This window comes from Salmo salar, chromosome 02, assembly GCF_965601325.2.
Source record: "Salmo salar chromosome 02, fSalSal1, whole genome shotgun sequence".
NCBI lineage: Eukaryota > Metazoa > Chordata > Actinopteri > Salmoniformes > Salmonidae > Salmo > Salmo salar.
The window spans coordinates 4,753,642-4,777,383 of NC_138292.1; the positions used below are offsets into that span (position 1 = coordinate 4,753,642).

The 23,742-nt window shown below is 44.9% G+C and overlaps 1 protein-coding gene across 1 annotated transcript in view; it reads right to left on the minus strand.

Moving 5' to 3' along the window:
* Positions 1 to 994: 994 nt before the first annotated feature.
* LOC106598774 (transmembrane protein 65) overlaps positions 995 to 23,742 on the minus strand; it is a 101,754-nt gene continuing 79,006 nt past the window's right edge. Inside the window, exons 7-8 of the mRNA XM_082959168.1 lie at positions 4,840 to 4,945; positions 995 to 3,748 (exon numbers count right to left, since the gene is read on the minus strand). Of these exons, the coding sequence (XP_082815294.1) occupies positions 3,599 to 3,748; positions 4,840 to 4,945 (256 nt within the window). The 3' untranslated portion in view covers positions 995 to 3,598. The remainder of the gene's footprint in view (positions 3,749 to 4,839; positions 4,946 to 23,742) is intronic.

Below are 23,742 nucleotides of genomic sequence, written 5' to 3' on the forward strand. Positions count from 1 at the left end.
GTGGAGGTTACTGGGACTGTACTGTTAGTGGAGGTTACTGGGACTGTACTGCTAGTGGAGGTTACTGGGACTGTACTGTTAGTGGAGGTTACTGGGACTGTACTGTTAGTGGAGGTTACTGGGACTGTACTGTTAGTGGAGGTTACTGGGACTGTACTGCTAGTGGAGGTTACTGGGACTGTACTGCTAGTGGAGGTTACTGGGACTGTACTGCTAGTCGAGGTTAATGGGACTGTACTGTTAGTGGAGATAACTGGGACTGTACTGCTAGTGGAGGTTACTGTGACTGTACTGCTAGTGGAGGTTACTGGGACTGTACTGTTAGTGGAGGTTACTGGGACTGTACTGCTAGTGGAGGTTACTGGGACTGTACTGTTAGTGGAGGTTACTGGGACTGTACTGCTAGTGGAGGTTACTGGGACTGTACTGTTAGTGGAGGTTACTGGGACTGTACTGTTAGTGGAGGTTACTGGGACTGTACTGCTAGTGGAGGTTACTGGGACTGTACTGTTAGTGGAGGTTACTGGGACTGTACTGTTAGTGGAGGTTACTGGGACTGTACTGCTAGTGGAGGTTACTGGGACTGTACTGTTAGTGGAGGTTACTGGGACTGTACTGCTAGTGGAGGTTACTGGGACTGTACTGCAACTCAACAGAGTTCTAGATGGGGAAGTCTAGTGTATATGATATCAACAGAGTTCTAGATGGGGGAGCCTAGTGTATATGATATCAACAGAGTTCTAGATGGGGAAGTCTAGTGTATATGATATCAACAGAGTTCTAGATGGGGAAGCCTAGTGTATATGATATCAACAGAGTTCTAGATGGGGAAGCCTAGTGTATATGATATCAACAGAGTTCTAGATGGGGAAGCCTAGTGTATATGATATCAACAGAGTTCTAGATGGGGAAGTCTAGTGTATATGATATCAACAGAGTTCTAGATGGGGAAGCCTAGTGTATATGATATCAACAGAGTTCTAGATAGGGGAAGCTCTAGTGTATATGATATCAACAGAGTTCTAGATGGGGAAGTCTAGTGTATATGATATCAACAGAGTTCTAGATGGGGAAGCCTAGTGTATATGATATCAACAGAGTTCTAGATGGGGAAGCCTAGTGTATATGATATCAACAGAGTTCTAGATGGGGAAGCCTAGTGTATATGATATCAACAGAGTTCTAGAAGGGGAAGCCTAGTGTATATGATATCAACAGAGTTCTAGATGGGGAAGCCTAGTGTATATGATATCAACAGAGTTCTAGATGGGGAAGCCTAGTGTATATGATATCAACAGAGTTCTAGATGGGGGAGCCTAGTATATATGATATCAACAGAGTTCTAGAATGGGAAGACTAGTGTATATGATATCAACAGAGTTCTAGATGTGGAAGCCTAGTGTATATGATATCAACAGAGTTCTAGATGGGGGAGCCTAGTGTATATGATATCAACAGAGTTCTAGATGGGGGAGCCTAGTGTATTTGATATCAACAGAGTTCTAGAGGCTGTGAGTAGGCTTGCTTTCCATATACTGCTCAATACCCAGATAAGAGACCAGATTACAGGCGTATGCATGTGAAGACGAGAGTTTCCACAACCAATGGCCAAGCCATGTGGATAATGCACACAGACAGTCATGCTTGGGTGAGTTGGCTCCACAACGCCCTCTGGTGGTAGGATTATGTGCCCTGCACTCAATAAAACTACAGCTGTCCACCTATACCACCGTGGTCAGACTCATTCTATGTCTATGGGCCGAGTGTCTGCGGGTTTTTGCTCCTCGTTTGTACTTGATTGATCAAGTAAGGTCACTGATTAGTTAGGAACTCCCCTCCTCACCTGGTTGTCTGGGTCTTCATTGGTTAGTTATGAACTCCTCTCACCTGGTTGTCTAGGTCTTCATTGGTTAGTTAGGAACTCCCCTCCTCACCTGGTTGTCTGGGTCTTCATTGGTTAGTTATGAACTCCTCTCACCTGGTTGTCTAGGTCTTCATTGGTTAGTTAGGAACTCCTCTCACCTGGTTGTCTAGGTCTTCATTGGTTAGTTAGGAACTCCCCTCACCTGGTTGTCTGGGTCTTCATTGGTTAGTTAGGAACTCCCCTCTTCACCTGGTTGGCTAGGTCTTCATTGGTTAGTTATGAACTCCTCTCACCTGGTTGTCTAGGTCTTAATTGGTTAGTTAGGAACTCCCCTCACCTGGTTGTCTAGGTTTTAATTGGTTAAGAACTCCTCTCACCTGGTTGTCTAGGTCTTCATTGTTCTTAAAAAAAACAGCTGACACTGGGCCATGGAATGAGTGACACCCCTTACTCCTGGTATCCATACTACGCTAGTCTCATGGGACCATCCTTCCAAATCTGACCCCTGGTATCCATACTACGCTAGTCTCATGGGACCATCCTTCCAAATCTGACCCCTGGTATCCATACAACCCTAGTCTCATGGGACCATCCTTCCAAATCTGACCCCTGGTATCCATACAACCCTAGTCTCATGGGACCATCCTTCCAAATCTGACCCCTGGTATCCATACAACCCTAGTCTCATGGGACCATCCTTCCAAATCTGACCCCTGGTATCCATACAACCCTAGTCTCATGGGACCATCCTTCCAAATCTGACCCCTGGTATCCATACAACCCTAGTCTCATGGGACCATCCTTCCAAATCTGGTCTCGTTGACTGAGTGAAGCCTGGGTCTCTGGGGGGTACACTGTCCCAAACATCTAAAAGTGACAACTAATATAAAACTCTCCCAAGTTACACAGGCTCCTTAGAGTTACTCAAATTCCTCAACTCAAACTCAAAGACCAAATCCTCCAAAACAAAGGGATGGATACTTTCAAATACAAATACATGTAGCACAGAATGATTTCTGGGTGACTTGAAGTCAGCATTAGAAGAAGCTGCTATAAGAACCGTGTTATATTTCAGCTGTGTAGTGCAGCGCTAGTGGAAAGTAAGGTGGAATGAAATCCAGTAGGAAAGGTCCAACCCCAGTATACTAACTGAAGACTGAATAGTTTCTGTAAATGTGTTATCTAGCTATAGCAGCTGGCCTTGTCCTCTCCTCACACTGTCATCTAATCTAAAGAGACAATAGCCCACAGCATGTTGATTACTTACTCCAGATGTTGCAGGAATATCCCCCTTGAGGGATATTGAAGTTCAATTGAACTGAATTGAGTGTAGTCCACCAGGAATCCATCCTGGCCACCGCTAACTGATTAGAACTAAGTTACACCAAACTCAAAAAATAAAAGTTGCACCAACTCAAAAACCCCAAAACCAAAGAAGCAGCAGAAAACATGGTTGGAAGAGTGGTCCATTTGTATTTATCATTGTTGTTCTTGTTTTTCGTCATACTGCTTTTGAATGTTGCAGGAGGAACTATTTAAGACATTGACATCAACAATTGACATCAATAGTCATGCTTCCTACACTGTCGTGTTAGTAATCTAGTTTACCTAGGAAGGTCTGTCTGTCTGGAGAAACAGATTGAGGTTATTCATTATGCAGTAGTTAGGTTGTGAAATAGCGGTAGTCCAAGTCCTCTCTCTTCCGGAGAAGGTAAGTCTTTCTGTCAAGTTGTCTCAATTGCTGCTGCTGCTGTCAGTGGAGATGGAGGTTAGTGATCCATCTTTACCCTCCCTTTCCGCCTCTTTCTTCTTCTTCTCATCTTTGAAGAAGAGTAGCGGGAACATCCCTAAGATGCAGCCGATGGCAACTCCGATGGCTTTACCCTGAAGACAAAACAAGAAACAACGTCCCATTACTACTCTGATGCCTCATACTAATACTAATAGTAATATTAATACTAATACTAATAGTAATACTAATAGTAATAGTAATACTAATACTAATAGTAATACTACCACTAATACTAATAGTAATACTAATACTAATACTAATACTACCACTAATACTAATAGTAATATTAATACTAATACTAATAGTAATATTACTACTAATACTAATACTAATAGTAATATTAATACTAATAGTAATACTAATAGTAATATTACTACTAATACTAACACTAACACTAATAGTAATACTAACACTAATACTAATAATAATACTAATACTAACACTAATAGTAATACTAATACTACCAATAATACTAATAGTAATACTAACACTAATAGTAATACTACCACTAATACTAATACTAACACTAATACTAACACTAATACTAACACTTATAGTAATACTAATAGTAATACTAACACTAATAGTAATACTAATACTACCACTAATACTAATAGTAATACTACCACTAATACTAATAGTAATACTACCACTAATACTAATAGTAATACTAACACTAATACTAATACTAACACTAAGCCCTTAATATGCAGTGCTACAAGTACGTAACCTGCACGCAACTCTTGGCCAATAAAAACTGTAGAGACTGTGAAGGAACGTTTATTTGTATTTTTTATTAGCCTGACTGCTGGATTAACAAATAAAATACTGTCTTCAGTGAAATGGCTGCACAACCAAAAGCATAGTCTGTAGGACACTTCTGACTGATTTAGGGCTCTATTCAATCAGATCCACTAAGTAAGCAACACAGAGAGGACTGACAGAGAGAGAGAGACAGAGAGACACAGAGAGACACAGAGAGAGACAGAGAGACACAGAGACACAGAGAGAGAGACACAGAGAGACAGAGAGACAGAGAGACAGACAGACAGACAGACAGACAGACAGACAGACAGACAGACAGACAGACAGACAGACAGACAGACAGACAGACAGACAGACAGACAGACAGACAGACAGACAGACAGTGTGTACTCCTCTCAGAGATCAGACAGAGACTCACACTGTGGGTGCTAACTCTTGTCTGCCACATGTCAGCCTGTTTGGGGTTCAGGTCTGGGCCCACCAACCCACAACGACAGGCCAGGGCTTCCACGTAACCTGCAAGGCTAACACAGGAAAATACCATGGTTACAACCTTAATGCACAAAAAAAAGGTTTGGTTACATTCATCAATGTATTATCTCTGTTAACCCAGAAGTAAAACCAGAAGTAATTTGATCAGCTGCATGATTAACTTCTGTGTTCATACTGTACATGTTAGAAATTGAGAGTTCTGGAAAAAACTAAGTCTTTACCCTTGTAAAAGGTACCTCTCAGCCAAACCCCCCCACTTCCCCCCACTTCCCATCCACATGGGGACACGCAGCAAGCACGAGGCCAAGCACTTTAAGCACCGTCTTCTCCCAAATCTGATATGTGCAAATAACCAGTGATGAAATCCCCCAAAACCACAACTAATGCTGCTCGGCTCCCACACATCACATTCAGTCAGCATTACACTGTCTCCTCTACACCTACAATATTCTGTACTGTTGAGGAACAGTGGCAGGTCAGCATTACACTGTCTCCTCTACACCTACATTATTCTGTACTGTTGAGGAACAGTGACAGGTCAGCATTACACTGTCTCCTCTACACCTACATTATTCTGTACTGTTGAGGAACAGTGGCAGGTCAGCATTACACTGTCTCCTCTACACCTACATTATTCTGTACTGTTGAGGAACAGTGACAGGTCAGCATTACACTGTCTCCTCTACACCTACATTATTCTGTACTGTTGAGGAACAGTGGCAGGTCAGCATTACACTGTCTCCTCTACACCTACATTATTCTGTACTGTTGAGGAACAGTGACAGGTCAGCATTACACTGTCTCCTCTACACCTACATTATTCTGTACTGTTGAGGAACAGTGGCAGGTCAGCATTACACTGTCTCCTCTACACCTACATTATTCTGTACTGTTGAGGAACAGTGGCAGGTCAGCATTACACTGTCTCCTCTACACCTACTGTAGAAACCTGGGCGTGTGACGAATAAACTTGATTTGATAAAAAAAATATCTCAGAATAAGAGTTGTGGTCCAGGTTCAGCTCCGCCCCTTTTTATGAGCTAAAACACTGATCCCAGATCAGCAGTCTGAGATGTATGAATACAGGTCCTGAGCTTTAAGGGATCACTAGAGGAAAGATCCCCTCTTTATGAGCTAAAACACTGATCCCAGATCAGCAGTCTGAGATGTATGAATACAGGTCCTGAGCTTTAAGGGATCACTAGAGGAAAGATCCCCTCTTTATGAGCTAAAACACTGATCCCAGATCAGCAGTCTGAGATGTATGAATACAGGTCCTGAGCTGTAAGGGATCACTAGAGGAAAGATTCCCTCTTTATGAGCTAAAACACTGATCCCAGATCAGCAGTCTGAGATGTATGAATACAGGTCCTGAGCTGTAAGGGATCACTAGAGGAAAGATCCCCTCTTTATGAGCTAAAACACTGATCCCAGATCAGCAGTCTGAGATGTATGAATACAGGTCCTGAGCTGTAAGGGATCACTAGAGGAAAGATCCCATTCATTGCTGGAGTGATATATGGTAATACGAAATTACCATAATACGAATTATGGAAATATTAAATTCAACCAGTAAATATGCACAGCAGAAAATCTTCTGGCACAGACATCTGTGCATATAATCATAAAAAGATGGGGGAAAAATGTATTAATCAAAATACATGCTGTTATTCAACACCAGCCCTTCTCGGTCCTGGCACTCCGACGGTGGAATGAGCTTCCCCCTGAAGCTAGGGCAGCAGAGTCCCTGTCCATCTTCCCCCTGAAGCTAGGACAGCAGAGTCCCTGTCCATCTTCCCCCTGAAGCTATAACAGCAGAGTCCCTGTCCATCTTCCCCCTGAAGCTAGGACAGCAGAGTCCCTGTCCATCTTCCCCCTGAAGCTAGGACAGCAGAGTCCCTGTCCATCTTCCCCCTGAAGCTATAACAGCAGAGTCCCTGTCCATCTTCCCCCTGAAGCTAGGACAGCAGAGTCCCTGTCCATCTTCCCCCTGAAGCTAGGGCAGCAGAGTCCCTGTCCATCTTCCCCCTGAAGCTAGGACAGCAGAGTCCCTGTCCATCTTCCCCCTGAAGCTAGGGCAGCAGAGTCCCTGTCCATCTTCCCCCTGAAGCTAGGCCAGCAGAGTCCCTGTCCATCTTCCCCCTGAAGCTATAACAGCTGAGTCCCTGTCCATCTTCCCCCTGAAGCTAGGACAGCAGAGTCCCTGTCCATCTTCCCCCTGAAGCTAGGACAGCAGAGTCCCTGTCCATCTTCCCCCTGAAGCTAGGACAGCAGTGTCCCTGTCCATCTTCCCCCTGAAGCTAGGACAGCAGAGTCCCTGTCTATCTTCCCCCTGAAGCTAGGACAACAGAGTCCCTGTCCATCTTCCCCCTGAAGCTAGGGCAGCAGAGTCCCTGTCCATCTTCCCCCTGAAGCTAGGCCAGCAGAGTCCCTGTCCATCTTCCCCCTAAAGCTAGGGCAGCAGAGTCCCTGTCCATCTTCCCCCTGAAGCTAGGACAGCAGAGTCCCTGTCCATCTTCCCCCTGAAGCTAGGACAGCAGAGTCCTATGACTGTGTTATGTACTATGACTGTGTTATGTACTATGACTGTGTTATGTACTACGACTGTGTTATGTACTATGACTGTGTTATGTAGTTGCTGTGTTATGCACAATGACTGTGTTATGTAGTTGCTGTGTTATGTACTATGACTGTGCTATGTAGTTTCTGTGTTATGTAGTTGCTGTGTTATGTAGTTGCTGTGTTATGTAGTTGCTGTGTTATGTACTGCGACTGTGTTATGTGGTTGCTGTGTTATGTAGTTGCTGTGTTGGATGGATGCTATCTCCGTTATGATGCTAACAGAGTGCCAGACAGAGCAGCTATCTCCCTTATGATGCTAACAGAGTGCCAGACAGAGCAGCTATCTCCATTACGATGCTAACAGAGTGCCAGACAGAGCAGCTATCTCCATTATGATGCTAACAGAGTGCCAGACAGATCAGCCATCTCCATTATGATGCTAACAGAGTGCCAGACAGAGCAGCTATCTCCCTTATGATGCTAACAGAGTGCCAGACAGAGCAGCTATCTCCATTACGATGCTAACAGAGTGCCAGACAGAGCAGCTATCTCCATTATGATGCTAACAGAGTGCCAGACAGAGCAGCTATCTCCATTATGATGCTAACAGAGTGCCAGACAGATCAGCCATCTCCATTATGATGCTAACAGAGTGCCAGACAGAGCAGCTATCTCCATTATGATGCTAACAGAGTGCCAGACAGATCAGCCATCTCCATTATGATGCTAACAGAGTGCCAGACAGAGCAGCTATCTCCATTATGATGCTAACAGAGTGCCAGAGAGAGCAGTGGTACAGATGGCCCAGGAACATGAGCAGAATCCTGAAAGGACACTATTCCCTATTGTTGCGTCAAAAGACAGGTATTCATATTCAAGGGATTCACATTTTCAACTGATTTCAAAGATAAAACACCAGCAGGGGGTGAAAGAGTGTATGCATTGTGGAACCCATCATTAGCTTGTGTTTCCCTGGGGAACATATGTACTGGTGCACCTTTGTGATAGCAGGTGGTGAAATGTTTGGTGAAAAAGCATTTCACTGGAAGTCCTTCACGGAAGAGGAGACTCTCATTCATACACATTCAGCTCATTTAGGATTCTGGAGACTCAACCGGTTGGCACATGGACATCAGTTAGGTGTTTATTTGTGTTGAGAATTGAGACCAATTGTCTAATTTAGTATATAGTATAATTTAGATAATATTGAGATGATATATTTATTTATTTAATTATATATTTAATTTGAAATGACCTTACTTGAAGTAATGTATATTTCTTTGTGTGTTTTGCCTTTAAAGATTATCAACCTAATTAACTAGCTAACTAAAAAACGAACTAACTGACTAAATAAATAAAAGAAGTCAGAAGAAAATTGAGTTGTCCCTTGCGTCCTTCAGTCCTTAAAGAGGCCTTTTTCAAGTTTGGGCAACGAGCTGCAGTGTGAACCATACACAACTTGACACCTATAAAGTGGGCAACAGGAAGTGAGTCTTGTCTGACCCAGAATGGCCAATAGAGACAACATTCCAGACTCAGCTGGCTGTCTGTGCCACTTGGGACGAAGCCATGGGAATGTACTCCTACATTGGCCAATTCAGTTAGTTTTGGGTAAAAAAAAAGACTGTAAAATCTATAGGAATTAAGATAAAATGAGTTTAATTGAGGAAATCTGTTTCTAAGTATTCTCGCAAATAAAAAATAGAAATGTCATCTTGTCTCAGAGTAATCAAGGTAATAAATTATTGTTATTTTCAAATACAATCTCTTTTTGAGTTGTGGTTAATTTGCAGTGTACAAATTATTAGAACTATGTTCAGCCCCAACTCAATAATGCACAGTCATGGGAGAGGGACCAAACGATCTGTTTAAATTCAGTCAGGGGAGAGGGACCAAACGATCTGTTTAAATTCAGTCAGGAGAGAGGGACCAAACGATCTGTTTAAATTCAGTCAAGGGAGAGGGACCAAACGATCTGTTTAAATTCAGTCAGGGGAGAGGGACCAAACGATCTGTTTAAATTCAGTCAGGGGAGAGGGACCAAACGATCTGTTTAAATTCAGTCAGGGGAGAGGGACCAAACGATCTGTTTAAATTCAGTCAGGGGAGAGGGACCAAACGATCTGTTTAAATTCAGTCAGGGAGAGGGACCAAACGATCTGTTTAAATTCAGTCAGGGAGAGGGACCAAACGATCTGTTTAAATTCAGTCAGGGGAGAGGGACCAAACGATCTGTTTAAATTCAGTCAGGGGAGAGGGACCAAATGATCTGTTTAAATTCAGTCAGGGGAGAGGGAACAAACGATCTGTTTAAATTCAGTCAGGGGAGAGGGACCAAACGATCTGTTTAAATTCAGTCAGGGGAGAGGGACCAAACGATCTGTTTAAATTCAGTCAGGGGAGAGGGACCAAACGATCTGTTTAAATTCAGTCAGGGGAGAGGGACCAAACGATCTGTTTAAATTCAGTCAGGGGAGAGGGACCAAACGATCTGTTTAAATTCAGTCAGGGGAGAGGGACCAAACGATCTGTTTAAATTCAGTCAGGGGAGAGGGACCAAACGATCTGTTTAAATTCAGTCAGGGGAGAGGGACCAAATTATCTTTTTAAATTCAGTCAGGGGAGAGGGACCAAACGATCTGTTTCAATTCAGTCAGGGGAGAGGGACCAAACGATCTGTTTAAATTCAGTCAGGGGAGAGGGACCAAACGATCTGTTTCAATTCAGTCAGGGGAGAGGGACCAAACGATCTGTTTAAATTCAGTCAGGGGAGAGGGACCAAACGATCTGTTTAAATTCAGTCAGGGGAGAGGGACCAAACGATCTGTTTAAATTCAGTCAGGGGAGAGGGACCAAACGATCTGTTTAAATTCAGTCAGGGGAGAGGGACCAAATGATCTGTTTAAATTCAGTCAGGGGAGAGGGACCAAACGATCTGTTTAAATTCAGTCAGGGGAGAGGGACCTAACGATCTGTTTAAATTCAGTCTGGGGAGAGTGACCAAACGATCTGTTTAAATTCAGTCAGGGGAATGTCTTCACTCCAGCAGAACCAATAAAAACCAATAAGCCAACAGGTCACTGCAGATATCACCCGGGATAATATAACCCGGGATGAACTAACAAGCATCACTGTGCTCTGCTGAGCAAACAGCTTCCCTGACAACAGATGATGATGATGTCATAATGGTTGTGGATACAGTGAGTAGAACCAGTACACAGGCTTAATGAGATGTGTTGATCGTTAGACAGTTACACACACAGTGGGAGAAATATGCTGCTCGTTACTGTATAAACTGATTGGAGTGGAGGAAGACAGGGACTTGTAAAGACCACCGTTTCTCAGGTCAGACAATACATCCTGTATAATCTGACAGAATGGCATAATGCATCAGATGTCAGCTGGGTGATAATTACATAGTTTGACATCTACGGTATGTACATGATGGACACATAGGGAGAATCTGACAAAAAGGACAATTTGTTAGGTGGAAGATTACTTGATTACATAGACCATTATGGACACACTGTAAAACAACATTTTACATTTTTAAGTCATTTAGCAGACGCTCTTATCCAGAGCGACTTACAGTAGTGAATGCATACATTTCATACATTTTTTAAAACATTTTATTTTATTTATTTTTTTTTGGGGGGGGGGGGGACAGGTACTGCTATAACAGGGAATGATGCTCTAGTGTGTTGGGACAGGTACTGCTACTCCTCTACACCTACATTATTCTGTACTGTTGAGGAACAGTGGCAGGTCAGCATTACACTGTCTCCTCTACACCTACATTATTCTGTACTGTTGAGGAACAGTGACAGGTCAGCATTACACTGTCTCCTCAACACCTACATTATTCTGTACTGTTGAGGAACAGTGACAGGTCAGCATTACACTGTCTCCTCTACACCTACATTATTCTGTACTGTTGAGGAACAGTGGCAGGTCAGCATTACACTGTCTCCTCTACACCTACATTATTCTGTACTGTTGAGGAACAGTGGCAGGTCAGCATTACACTGTCTCCTATACACCTACATTATTCTGTACTGTTGAGGAACAGTGGCAGGTCAGGATTACACTGTCTCCTCTACACCTACATTATTCTGTACTGTTGAGGAACAGTGGCAGGTCAGCATTACACTGTCTCCTCTACACCTACATTATTCTGTACTGTTGAGGAACATTGGCAGGTCAGCATTACACTGTCTCCTCTACACCTACATTATTCTGTACTGTTGAGGAACAGTGGCAGGTCAGCATTACACTGTCTCCTCTACACCTACATTATTCTGTACTGTTGAGGAACAGTGACAGGTCAGCATTACACTGTCTCCTCTACACCTACATTATTCTGTACTGTTGAGGAACAGTGACAGGTCAGCATTACACTGTCTCCTCTACACCTACATTATTCTGTACTGTTGAGGAACAGTGGCAGGTCAGCATTACACTGTCTCCTCTACACCTACATTATTCTGTACTGTTGAGGAACAGTGGCAGGTCAGCATTACACTGTCTCCTCTACACCTACATTATTCTGTACTGTTGAGGAACAGTGACAGGTCAGCATTACACTGTCTCCTCTACACCTACATTATTCTGTACTGTTGAGGAACAGTGGCAGGTCAGCATTACACTGTCTCCTCTACACCTACATTATTCTGTACTGTTGAGGAACAGTGGCAGGTCAGCATTACACTGTCTCCTCTACACCTACATTATTCTGTACTGTTGAGGAACAGTGGCAGGTCAGCATTACACTGTCTCCTCTACGCCTACATTATTCTGTACTGTTGAGGAACAGTGACAGGTCAGCATTACACTGTCTCCTCTACGCCTACATTATTCTGTAGTGTTGAGGAACAGTGGCAGGTCAGCATTACACTGTCTCCTCTACGCCTACATTATTCTGTACTGTTGAGGAACAGTGACAGGTCAGCATTACACTGTCTCCTCTACGCCTACATTATTCTGTACTGTTGAGGAACAGTGGCAGGTCAGCATTACACTGTCTCCTCTACACCTACATTATTCTGTACTGTTGAGGAACAGTGACAGGTCAGCATTACACTGTCTCCTCTACACCTACATTATTCTGTACTGTTGAGGAACAGTGGCAGGTCAGCATTACACTGTCTCCTCTACACCTACATTATTCTGTACTGTTGAGGAACAGTGACAGGTCAGCATTACACTGTCTCCTCTACACCTACATTATTCTGTACTGTTGAGGAACAGTGACAGGTCAGCATTACACTGTCTCCTCCACACCTACATTATTCTGTACTGTTGAGGAACAGTGGCAGGTCAGCATTACACTGTCTCCTCTACACCTACATTATTCTGTACTGTTGAGGAACAGTGGCAGGTCAGGATTACACTGTCTCCTCTACACCTACATTATTCTGTACTGTTGAGGAACAGTGGCAGGTCAGCATTACACTGTCTCCTCTACACCTACATTATTCTGTACTGTTGAGGAACAGTGGCAGGTCAGCATTACACTGTCTCCTCTACACCTACATTATTCTGTACTGTTGAGGAACAGTGACAGGTCAGCATTACACTGTCTCCTCTACACCTACATTATTCTGTACTGTTGAGGAACAGTGGCAGGTCAGCATTACACTGTCTCCTCTACACCTACATTATTCTGTACTGTTGAGGAACAGTGGCAGGTCAGGATTACACTGTCTCCTCTACACCTACATTATTCTGTACTGTTGAGGAACAGTGGCAGGTCAGCATTACACTGTCTCCTCTACACCTACATTATTCTGTACTGTTGAGGAACAGTGGCAGGTCAGCATTACACTGTCTCCTCTACACCTACATTATTCTGTACTGTTGAGGAACAGTGGCAGGTCAGCATTACACTGTCTCCTCTACACCTACATTATTCTGTACTGTTGAGGAACAGTGGCAGGTCAGCATTACACTGTCTCCTCTACACCTACATTATTCTGTACTGTTGAGGAACAGTGGCAGGTCAGCATTACACTGTCTCCTCTACACCTACATTATTCTGTACTGTTGAGGAACAGTGACAGGTCAGCATTACACTGTCTCCTCTACACCTACATTATTCTGTACTGTTGAGGAACAGTGACAGGTCAGCATTACACTGTCTCCTCTACACCTACATTATTCTGTACTGTTGAGGAACAGTGACAGGTCAGCATTACACTGTCTCCTCTACACCTACATTATTCTGTACTGTTGAGGAACAGTGACAGGTCAGCATTACACTGTCTCCTCTACACCTACATTATTCTGTACTGTTGAGGAACAGTGACAGGTCAGCATTACACTGTCTCCTCTACACCTACATTATTCTGTACTGTTGAGGAACAGTGACAGGTCAGCATTACACTGTCTCCTCTACACCTACATTATTCTGTACTGTTGAGGAACAGTGACAGGTAAGCATTACACTGTCTCCTCTACACCTACATTATTCTGTACTGTTGAGGAACAGTGACAGGTCAGCATTACACTGTCTCCTCTACACCTACATTATTCTGTACTGTTGAGGAACAGTGGCAGGTCAGCATTACACTGTCTCCTCTACACCTACATTATTCTGTACTGTTGAGGAACAGTGGCAGGTCAGCATTACACTGTCTCCTCTACACCTACATTATTCTGTACTGTTGAGGAACAGTGACAGGTCAGCATTACACTGTCTCCTCTACACCTACTTTATTCTGTACTGTTGAGGAACAGTGACAGGTCAGCATTACACTGTCTCCTCTACACCTACATTATTCTGTACTGTTGAGGAACAGTGGCAGGTCAGCATTACACTGTCTCCTCTACACCTACATTATTCTGTACTGTTGAGGAACAGTGGCAGGTCAGCATTACACTGTCTCCTCTACACCTACATTATTCTGTACTGTTGAGGAACAGTGGCAGGTCAGCATTACACTGTCTCCTCTACACCTACATTATTCTGTACTGTTGAGGAACAGTGACAGGTCAGCATTACACTGTCTCCTCTACACCTACATTATTCTGTACTGTTGAGGAACAGTGACAGGTCAGCATTACACTGTCTCCTCTACACCTACATTATTCTGTACTGTTGAGGAACAGTGACAGGTCAGCATTACACTGTCTCCTCTACACCTACATTATTCTGTACTGTTGAGGAACAGTGGCAGGTCAGCATTACACTGTCTCCTCTACACCTACATTATTCTGTACTGTTGAGGAACAGTGGCAGGTCAGCATTACACTGTCTCCTCTACACCTACATTATTCTGTACTGTTGAGGAACAGTGACAGGTCAGCATTACACTGTCTCCTCTACACCTACATTATTCTGTACTGTTGAGGAACAGTGACAGGTCAGCATTACACTGTCTCCTCTACACCTACATTATTCTGTACTGTTGAGGAACAGTGGCAGGTCAGCATTACACTGTCTCCTCTACACCTACATTATTCTGTACTGTTGAGGAACAGTGACAGGTCAGCATTACACTGTCTCCTCTACACCTACATTATTCTGTACTGTTGAGGAACAGTGACAGGTCAGCATTACACTGTCTCCTCTACACCTACTGTAGAAACCTGGGCGTGTGACGAATAAACTTGATTTGATAAAAAAAATATCTCAGAATAAGAGTTGTGGTCCAGGTTCAGCTCCGCCCCTTTTTATGAGCTAAAACACTGATCCCAGATCAGCACTCTGAGATGTATGAATACAGGTCCTGAGCTTTAAGGGATCACTAGAGGAAAGATCCCCTCTTTATGAGCTAAAACACTGATCCCAGATCAGCACTCTGAGATGTATGAATACAGGTCCTGAGCTGTAAGGGATCACTAGAGGAAAGATCCCATTCATTGCTGGAGTGATATATGGTAATACGAAATTACCATAATACGAATTATGGAAATATTAAATTCAACCAGTAAATATGCACAGCAGAAAATCTTCTGGCACAGACATCTGTGCATATAATCATAAAAAGATGGGAAAAAAATGTATTAATCAAAATACATGCTGTTATTCAACACCAGCCCTTCTCGGTCCTGGCACTCCGACGGTGGAATGAGCTTCCCCCTGAAGCTAGGACAACAGAGTCCCTGTCCATCTTCCCCCTGAAGCTAGGACAGCAGAGTCCCTGTCCATCTTCCCCCTGAAGCTATAACAGCAGAGTCCCTGTCCATCTTCCCCCTGAAGCTAGGACAGCAGAGTCCCTGTCCATCTTCCCCCTGAAGCTAGGACAGCAGAGTCCCTGTCCATCTTCCCCCTGAAGCTAGGACAGCAGAGTCCCTGTCCATCTTCCCCCTGAAGCTAGGACAGCAGAGTCCCTGTCCATCTTCCCCCTGAAGCTAGGACAGCAGAGTCCCTGTCCATCTTACCCCTGAAGCTAGGACAGCAGAGTCCCTGTCCATCTTCCCCCTGAAGCTAGGACAGCAGAGTCCCTGTCTATCTTCCCCCTGAAGCTAGGACAGCAGAGTCCCTGTCCATCTTCCCCCTGAAGCTAGGACAGCAGTGTCCCTGTCCATCTTACCCCTGAAGCTAGGACAGCAGAGTCCCTGTCTATCTTCCCCCTGAAGCTAGGACAGCAGAGTCCCTGTCTATCTTCCCCCTGAAGCTAGGACAGCAGAGTCCCTGTCCATCTTCCCCCTGAAGCTAGGACAGCAGAGTCCCTGTCCATCTTCCCCCTGAAGCTAGGACAGCAGAGTCCCTGTCTATCTTCCCCCTGAAGCTAGGACAGCAGAGTCCCTGTCTATCTTACCCCTGAAGCTAGGACAGCAGAGTCCCTGTCCATCTTACCCCTGAAGCTAGGACAGCAGAGTCCTATGACTGTGTTATGTACTATGACTGTGTTATGTACTACGACTGTGTTATGTACTACGACTGTGTTATGTACTATGACTGTGTTATGTAGTTGCTGTGTTATGCACAATGACTGTGTTATGTAGTTGCTGTGTTATGTACTATGACTGTGTTATGTAGTTTCTGTGTTATGTAGTTGCTGTGTTATGTAGTTGCTGTGTTATGTAGTTGCTGTGTTATGTACTGCGACTGTGTTATGTGGTTGCTGTGTTATGTAGTTGCTGTGTTGGATGGATGCTATCTCCGTTATGATGCTAACAGAGTGCCAGACAGAGCAGCTATCTCCATTACGATGCTAACAGAGTGCCAGACAGAGCAGCTATCTCCATTTTGATGCTAACAGAGTGCCAGACAGATCAGCCATCTCCATTATGATGCTAACAGAGTGCCAGACAGAGCAGCTATCTCCCTTATGATGCTAACAGAGTGCCAGACAGAGCAGCTATCTCCATTATGATGCTAACAGAGTGCCAGACAGAGCAGCTATCTCCATTATGATGCTAACAGAGTGCCAGACAGAGCAGCTATCTCCATTATGATGCTAACAGAGTGCCAGACAGATCAGCCATCTCCATTATGATGCTAACAGAGTGCCAGACAGAGCAGCTATCTCCATTATGATGCTAACAGAGTGCCAGACAGAGCAGCTATCTCCATTATGATGCTAACAGAGTGCCAGACAGATCAGCCATCTCCATTATGATGCTAACAGAGTGCCAGACAGAGCAGCTATCTCCATTATGATGCTAACAGAGTGCCAGAGAGAGCAGTGGTACAGATGGCCCAGGAACATGAGCAGAATCCTGAAAGGACACTATTCCCTATTGTTGCGTCAAAAGACAGGTATTCATATTCAAGGGATTCACATTTTCAACTGATTTCAAAGATAAAACACCAGCAGGGGGTGAAAGAGTGTATGCATTGTGGAACCCATCATTAGCTTGTGTTTCCCTGGGGAACATATGTACTGGTGCACCTTTGTGATAGCAGGTGGTGAAATGTTTGGTGAAAAAGCATTTCACTGGAAGTCCTTCACGGAAGAGGAGACTCTCATTCATACACATTCAGCTCATTTAGGATTCTGGAGACTCAACCGGTTGGCACATGGACATCAGTTAGGTGTTTATTTGTGTTGAGAATTGAGACCAATTGTCTAATTTAGTATATAGTATAATTTAGATAATATTGAGATTATATATTTATTTATTTAATTATATATTTAATTTGAAATGACCTTACTTGAAGTAATGTATATTTCTTTGTGTGTTTTGCCTTTAAAGATTATCAACCTAATTAACTAGCTAACTAAAAAACTAACTAACTGACTAAATAAATAAAAGAAGTCAGAAGAAAATTGAGTTGTCCCTTGCGTCCTTCTGTCCTTAAAGAGGCCTTTTTCAAGTTTGGGCAACGAGCTGCAGTGTGAACCATACACAACTTGACACCTATAAAGTGGGCAACAGGAAGTGAGTCTTGTCTGACCCAGAATGGCCAATAGAGACAACATTCCAGACTCAGCTGGCTGTCTGTGCCACTTGGGACGAAGCCATGGGAATGTACTCCTACATTGGCCAATTCAGTTAGTTTTGGGTAAAAAAAAAGACTGTAAAATCTATAGGAATTAAGATAAAATGAGTTTAATTGAGGAAATCTGTTTCTAAGTATTCTCGCAAATAAAGAATAGAAATGTCATCTTGTCTCAGTGTAATCAAGGAAATAAATTATTGTTATTTTCAAATACAATCTCTTTTTGAGTTGTGGTTAATTTGCAGTGTACAAATTATTAGAACTATGTTCAGCCCCAACTCAATAATGCACAGTCATGGGAGAGGGACCAAACGATCTGTTTAAATTCAGTCAGGGGAGAGGGACCAAACGATCTGTTTAAATTCAGTCAGGGGAGAGGGACCAAACGATCTGTTTAAATTCAGTCAGGGGAGAGGGACCAAACGATCTGTTTAAATTCAGTCAGGGGAGAGGGACCAAACGATCTGTTTAAATTCAGTCAGGGGAGAGGGACCAAACGATCTGTTTAAATTCAGTCAGGGGAGAGGGACCAAACGATCTGTTTAAATTCAGTCAGGGAGAGGGACCAAACGATCTGTTTAAATTCAGTCAGGGAGAGGGACCAAACGATCTGTTTAAATTCAGTCAGGGAGAGGGACCAAACGATCTGTTTAAATTCAGTCAGGGGAGAGGGACCAAACGATCTGTTTAAATTCAGTCAGGGAGAGGGACCAAACGATCTGTTTAAATTCAGTCAGGGGAGAGGGACCAAACGATCTGTTTAAATTCAGTCAGGGGAGAGGGACCAAACGATCTGTTTAAATTCAGTCAGGGGAGAGGGACCAAACGATCTGTTTAAATTCAGTCAGGGGAGAGGGACCAAACGATCTGTTTAAATTCAGTCAGGGGAGAGGGACCAAACGATCTGTTTAAATTCAGTCAGGGAGAGGGACCAAACGATCTGTTTAAATTCAGTCAGGGAGAGGGACCAAATGATCTGTTTCAATTCAGTCAGGGGAGAGGGACCAAACGATCTGTTTAAATTTAGTCAGGGGAGAGGGACCAAACGATCTGTTTAAATTCAGTAAGGGGAGAGGGACCAAACGATCTGTTTAAATTCAGTCAGGGAGAGGGACCAAACGATCTGTTTAAATTCAGTCAGGGGAGAGGGACCAAACGATCTGTTTAAATTCAGTCAGGGGAGAGGGACCAAACGATCTGTTTCAATTCAGTCAGGGGAGAGGGACCAAACGATCTGTTTAAATTCAGTCAGGGGAGAGGGACCAAACGATCTGTTTAAATTCAGTCAGGGGAGAGGGACCAAACGATCTGTTTCAATTCAGTCAGGGGAATGTCTTCACTCCAGCAGAACCAATAAAAACCAATAAGCCAACAGGTCACTGCAGATATCACCCGGGATAATATCACCCGGGATGAACTAACAAGCATCACTGTGCTCTGCTGAGCAAACAGCTTCCCTGACAACAGATGATGATGATGTCATAATGGTTGTGGATACAGTGAGTAGAACCAGTACACAGGCTTAATGAGATGTGTTGATCGTTAGACAGTTACACACACAGTGGGAGAAATATGCTGCTCGTTACTGTATAAACTGATTGGAGTGGAGGAAGACAGGGACTTGTAAAGACCACCGTTTCTCAGGTCAGACAATACATCCTGTATAATCTGACAGAATGGCATAATGCATCAGATGTCAGCTGGGTGATAATTACATAGTTTGACATCTACGGTATGTACATGATGGACACATAGGGAGAATCTGACAAAAAGGACAATTTGTTAGGTGGAAGATTACTTGATTACATAGACCATTATGGACACACTGTAAAACAACATTTTACATTTTTAAGTCATTTAGCAGACGCTCTTATCCAGAGCGACTTACAGTAGTGAATGCATACATTTCATACATTTTTTAAAACATTATTTTTTTTTTTTATTTTTTTTGGGGGGGGGACAGGTACTGCTATAACAGGGAATGATGCTCTAGTGTGTTGGGACAGGCACTGCTATAACAGGGAATGATGCTCTAGTGTGTTGGGACAGGTACTGCTATAACAGGGAATGATGCTCTAGTGTGTTGTGACAGGTACTGTTATAACAGGGAATTATGCTCTAGTGTGTTGGGACAGGTACTGCTATAACAGGGAATGATGCTCTAGTGTGTTGGGACAGGTACTGCTATAACAGGGAATGATGCTCTAGTGTGTTGGGACAGGTACTGCTATAACATGGAATGATGCTCTAGTGTGTTGGGACAGGTACTGCTATAACAGGGAATGATGCTCTAGTGTGTTGGGACAGGTACTGCTATAACAGGGAATGATGCTCTAGTGTGTTGGGACAGGTACTGCTACAACAGGGAATGATGCTCTAGTGTGTTGGGACAGGTAATGCTATAACAGGGAATGATGCTCTAGTGTGTTGGGACAGGTACTGCTATAACAGGGAATGATGCTCTAGTGTGTTGGGACAGGTACTGCTATAACAGGGAATGATGCTCTAGTGTGTTGGGACAGGTACTGCTATAACAGGGAATGATGCTCTAGTGTGTTGGGACAGGTACTGCTATAACAGGGAATGATGCTCTAGTGTGTTGGGACAGGTACTGCTATAACAGGGAATGATGCTCTAGTGTGTTGGGACAGGTACTGCTATAACAGGGAATGATGCTCTAGTGTGTTGGGACAGGTACTGCTATAACAGGGAATGATGCTCTAGTGTGTTGGGACAGGTACTGCTATAACAGGGAATGATGCTCTAGTGTGTTGGGACAGGTACTGCTATAACAGGGAATGATGCTCTAGTGTGTTGGGACAGGTACTGCTATAACAGGGAATGATGCTCTAGTCTGCAGGCCTGGGCCACTCCAGTCCCCGGGGACCTGATTGGTGTAACACTTTTCCCCCATTCCCAGCAAACACAACTGATTTAAAGGAATGACATTGTAAACTGAAGATCAGGATGAGTTGATTATTGGAGTCAGGTGTGTTAGCTGGGACAAAGTGTGACACCAATCAGGACTGGAGTTTCCCAGGCCTGCGTGTTTTAACCTCCATGCCAGTAGAGGGCAGAGCTGAGTAGGTGTTACCTGGAGAAACACTGGGGACAATGAGGCCAAGCTGTAAGTCAGTGATCTCTTCATATTCTACTGGTCAACGTCTTCAAATGTGTCAACATCCAAAACAGTAGAAACATACCGTAAACCCAGGTCTGCCACCAAAATGATGAAATGTACCTGAGGGTAACTTTAAACATTTCACTGAATGATGAGATGTGATCATAGTGCTCAAACCAAGCTAACAGAGGAGAGGCTGTGGAGCCCCAGGTTAAACCAAGCTAACAGAGGAGAGGCTGTGGAGTCCCAGGTCAAACCAAGCTAACAGAGGAGAGGCTGTGAAGCCCCAGGTCAAACCAAGCTAACAGAGGAGAGGCTGTGGAGCCCCAGGTCAAACCAAGCTAACAGAGGAGAGGCTGTGGAGCCCCAGGTCAAACCAAGCTAACAGAGGAGAGGCTGTGGAGCCCCAGGTCAAACCAAGCTAACAGAGGAGAGGCTGTGAAGCCCCAGGTCAAACCAAGCTAACAGAGGAGAGGCTGTGGAGTCCCAGGTCAAACCAAGCTAACAGAGGAGAGGCTGGAGCACCAGGTCAAACCAAGCTAACAGAGGAGAGGCTGTAGCCCCAGGTCAAACCAAGCTAACAGAGGAGAGACTGTGGAGCCCCAGGTCAAACCAAGCTAACAGAGGAGAGGCTGTGAAGCCCCAGGTCAAACCAAGCTAACAGAGGAGAGGCTGTGGAGTCCCAGGTCAAACCAAGCTAACAGAGGAGAGGCTGGAGCACCAGGTCAAACCAAGCTAACAGAGGAGAGGCTGTAGCCCCAGGTCAAACCAAGCTAACAGAGGAGAGGCTGTGGAGCCCCAGGTCAAACCAAGCTAACAGAGGAGAGGCTGTGGAGTCCCAGGTCAAACCAAGCTAACAGAGGAGAGGCTGGAGCACCAGGTCAAACCAAGCTAACAGAGGAGAGGCTGTAGCCCCAGGTCAAACCAAGCTAACAGAGGAGAGGCTGTGGAGCCCCAGGTCAAACCAAGCTAACAGAGGAGAGGCTGAAGCCCCAGGTCAAACCAAGCTAACAGAGGAGAGGCTGTGGAGTCCCAGGTCAAACCAAGCTAACAGAGGAGAGGCTGTGGAGCCCCAGGTCAAACCAAGCTAACTGAGGAGAGGCTGTAGCCCCAGGTCAAACCAAGCTAACAGAGGAGAGGCTGTGAGGTCCCAGGTCAAACCAAGCTAACAGAGGAGAGGCTGGAGCCCCAGGTCAAACCAAGCTAACAGAGGAGAGGCTGTGGAGTCCCAGGTCAAACCAGGCTAACAGAGGAGAGGCTGTGGAGCCCCAGGTCAAACCAAGCTAACAGAGGAGAGACTGAAGCCCCAGGTCAAACCAAGCTAACAGAGGAGAGGCTGAAGCCCCAGGTCAAACCAAGCTAACAGAGGAGAGGCTGTGGAGCCCCAGGTCAAACTAAGCTAACAGAGGAGAGGCTGAAGACCCAGGTCAAACCAAGCTAACAGAGGAGAGGCTGTGGAGCCCCAGGTCAAACCAAGCTAACAGAGGAGAGGCTATGGAGCCCCAGGTCAAACCAAGCTAACAGAGGAGAGTCTGTGAGGTCCCAGGTCAAACCAAGCTAACAGAGGAGAGGCTGTGGAGCCCCAGGTCAAACCAAGCTAACAGAGGAGAGGCTGAAGCCCCAGGTCAAACCAAGCTAACAGAGGAGAGACTGTGGAGTCCCAGGTCAAACCAAGCTAACAGAGGAGAGGCTGTGGAGCCCCAGGTCAAACCAAGCTAACAGAGGAGAGGCTGTAGCCCCAGGTCAAACCAAGCTAACAGAGGAGAGGCTGTGAGGTCCCAGGTCAAACCAAGCTAACAGAGGAGAGGCTGGAGCCCCAGGTCAAACCAAGCTAACAGAGGAGAGGCTGTGGAGTCCCAGGTCAAACCAGGCTAACAGAGGAGAGGCTGTGGAGCCCCAGGTCAAACCAAGCTAACAGAGGAGAGACTGAAGCCCCAGGTCAAACCAAGCTAACAGAGGAGAGGCTGAAGCCCCAGGTCAAACCAAGCTAACAGAGGAGAAGTGGAGCCCCAGGTCAAACTAAGCTAACAGAGGAGAGGCTGAAGCCCCAGGTCAAACCAAGCTAACAGAGGAGAGGCTGTGGAGCCCCAGGTCAAACCAAGCTAACAGAGGAGAGGCTGTGGAGCCCCAGGTCAAACCAAGCTAACAGAGGAGAGGCTGTGGAGTCCCAGGTCAAACCAAGCTAACAGAGGAGAGGCTGTGAAGCCCCAGGTCAAACCAAGATAACAGAGGAGAGGCTGTGAAGCCCCAGGTCAAACCAAGCTAACAGAGGAGAGGCTGTGGAGCCCCAGGTCAAACCAAGCTAACAGAGGAGAGGCTGGAGCCCCAGGTCAAACCAAGCTAACAGAGGAGAGGCTGTGAGGTCCCAGGTCAAACCAAGCTAACAGAGGAGAGGCTGTGGAGCCCCAGGTCAAACCAAGCTAACAGAGGAGAGGCTGTGGAGTCCCAGGTCAAACCAAGCTAACAGAGGAGAGGATGGAGCACCAGGTCAAACCAAGCTAACAGAGGAGAGGCTGTGAGGTCCCAGGTCAAACCAAGCTAACAGAGGAGAGGCTGGAGCACCAGGTCAAACCAAGCTAACAGAGGAGAGGCTGTGGAGCCCCAGGTCAAACCAAGCTAACAGAGGAGAGGCTGTGGAGCCCCAGGTCAAACCAAGCTAACAGAGGAGAGGCTGGAGCACCAGGTCAAACCAAGCTAACAGAGGAGAGGCTGTGGAGCCCCAGGTCAAACCAAGCTAACAGAGGAGAGGCTGTGGA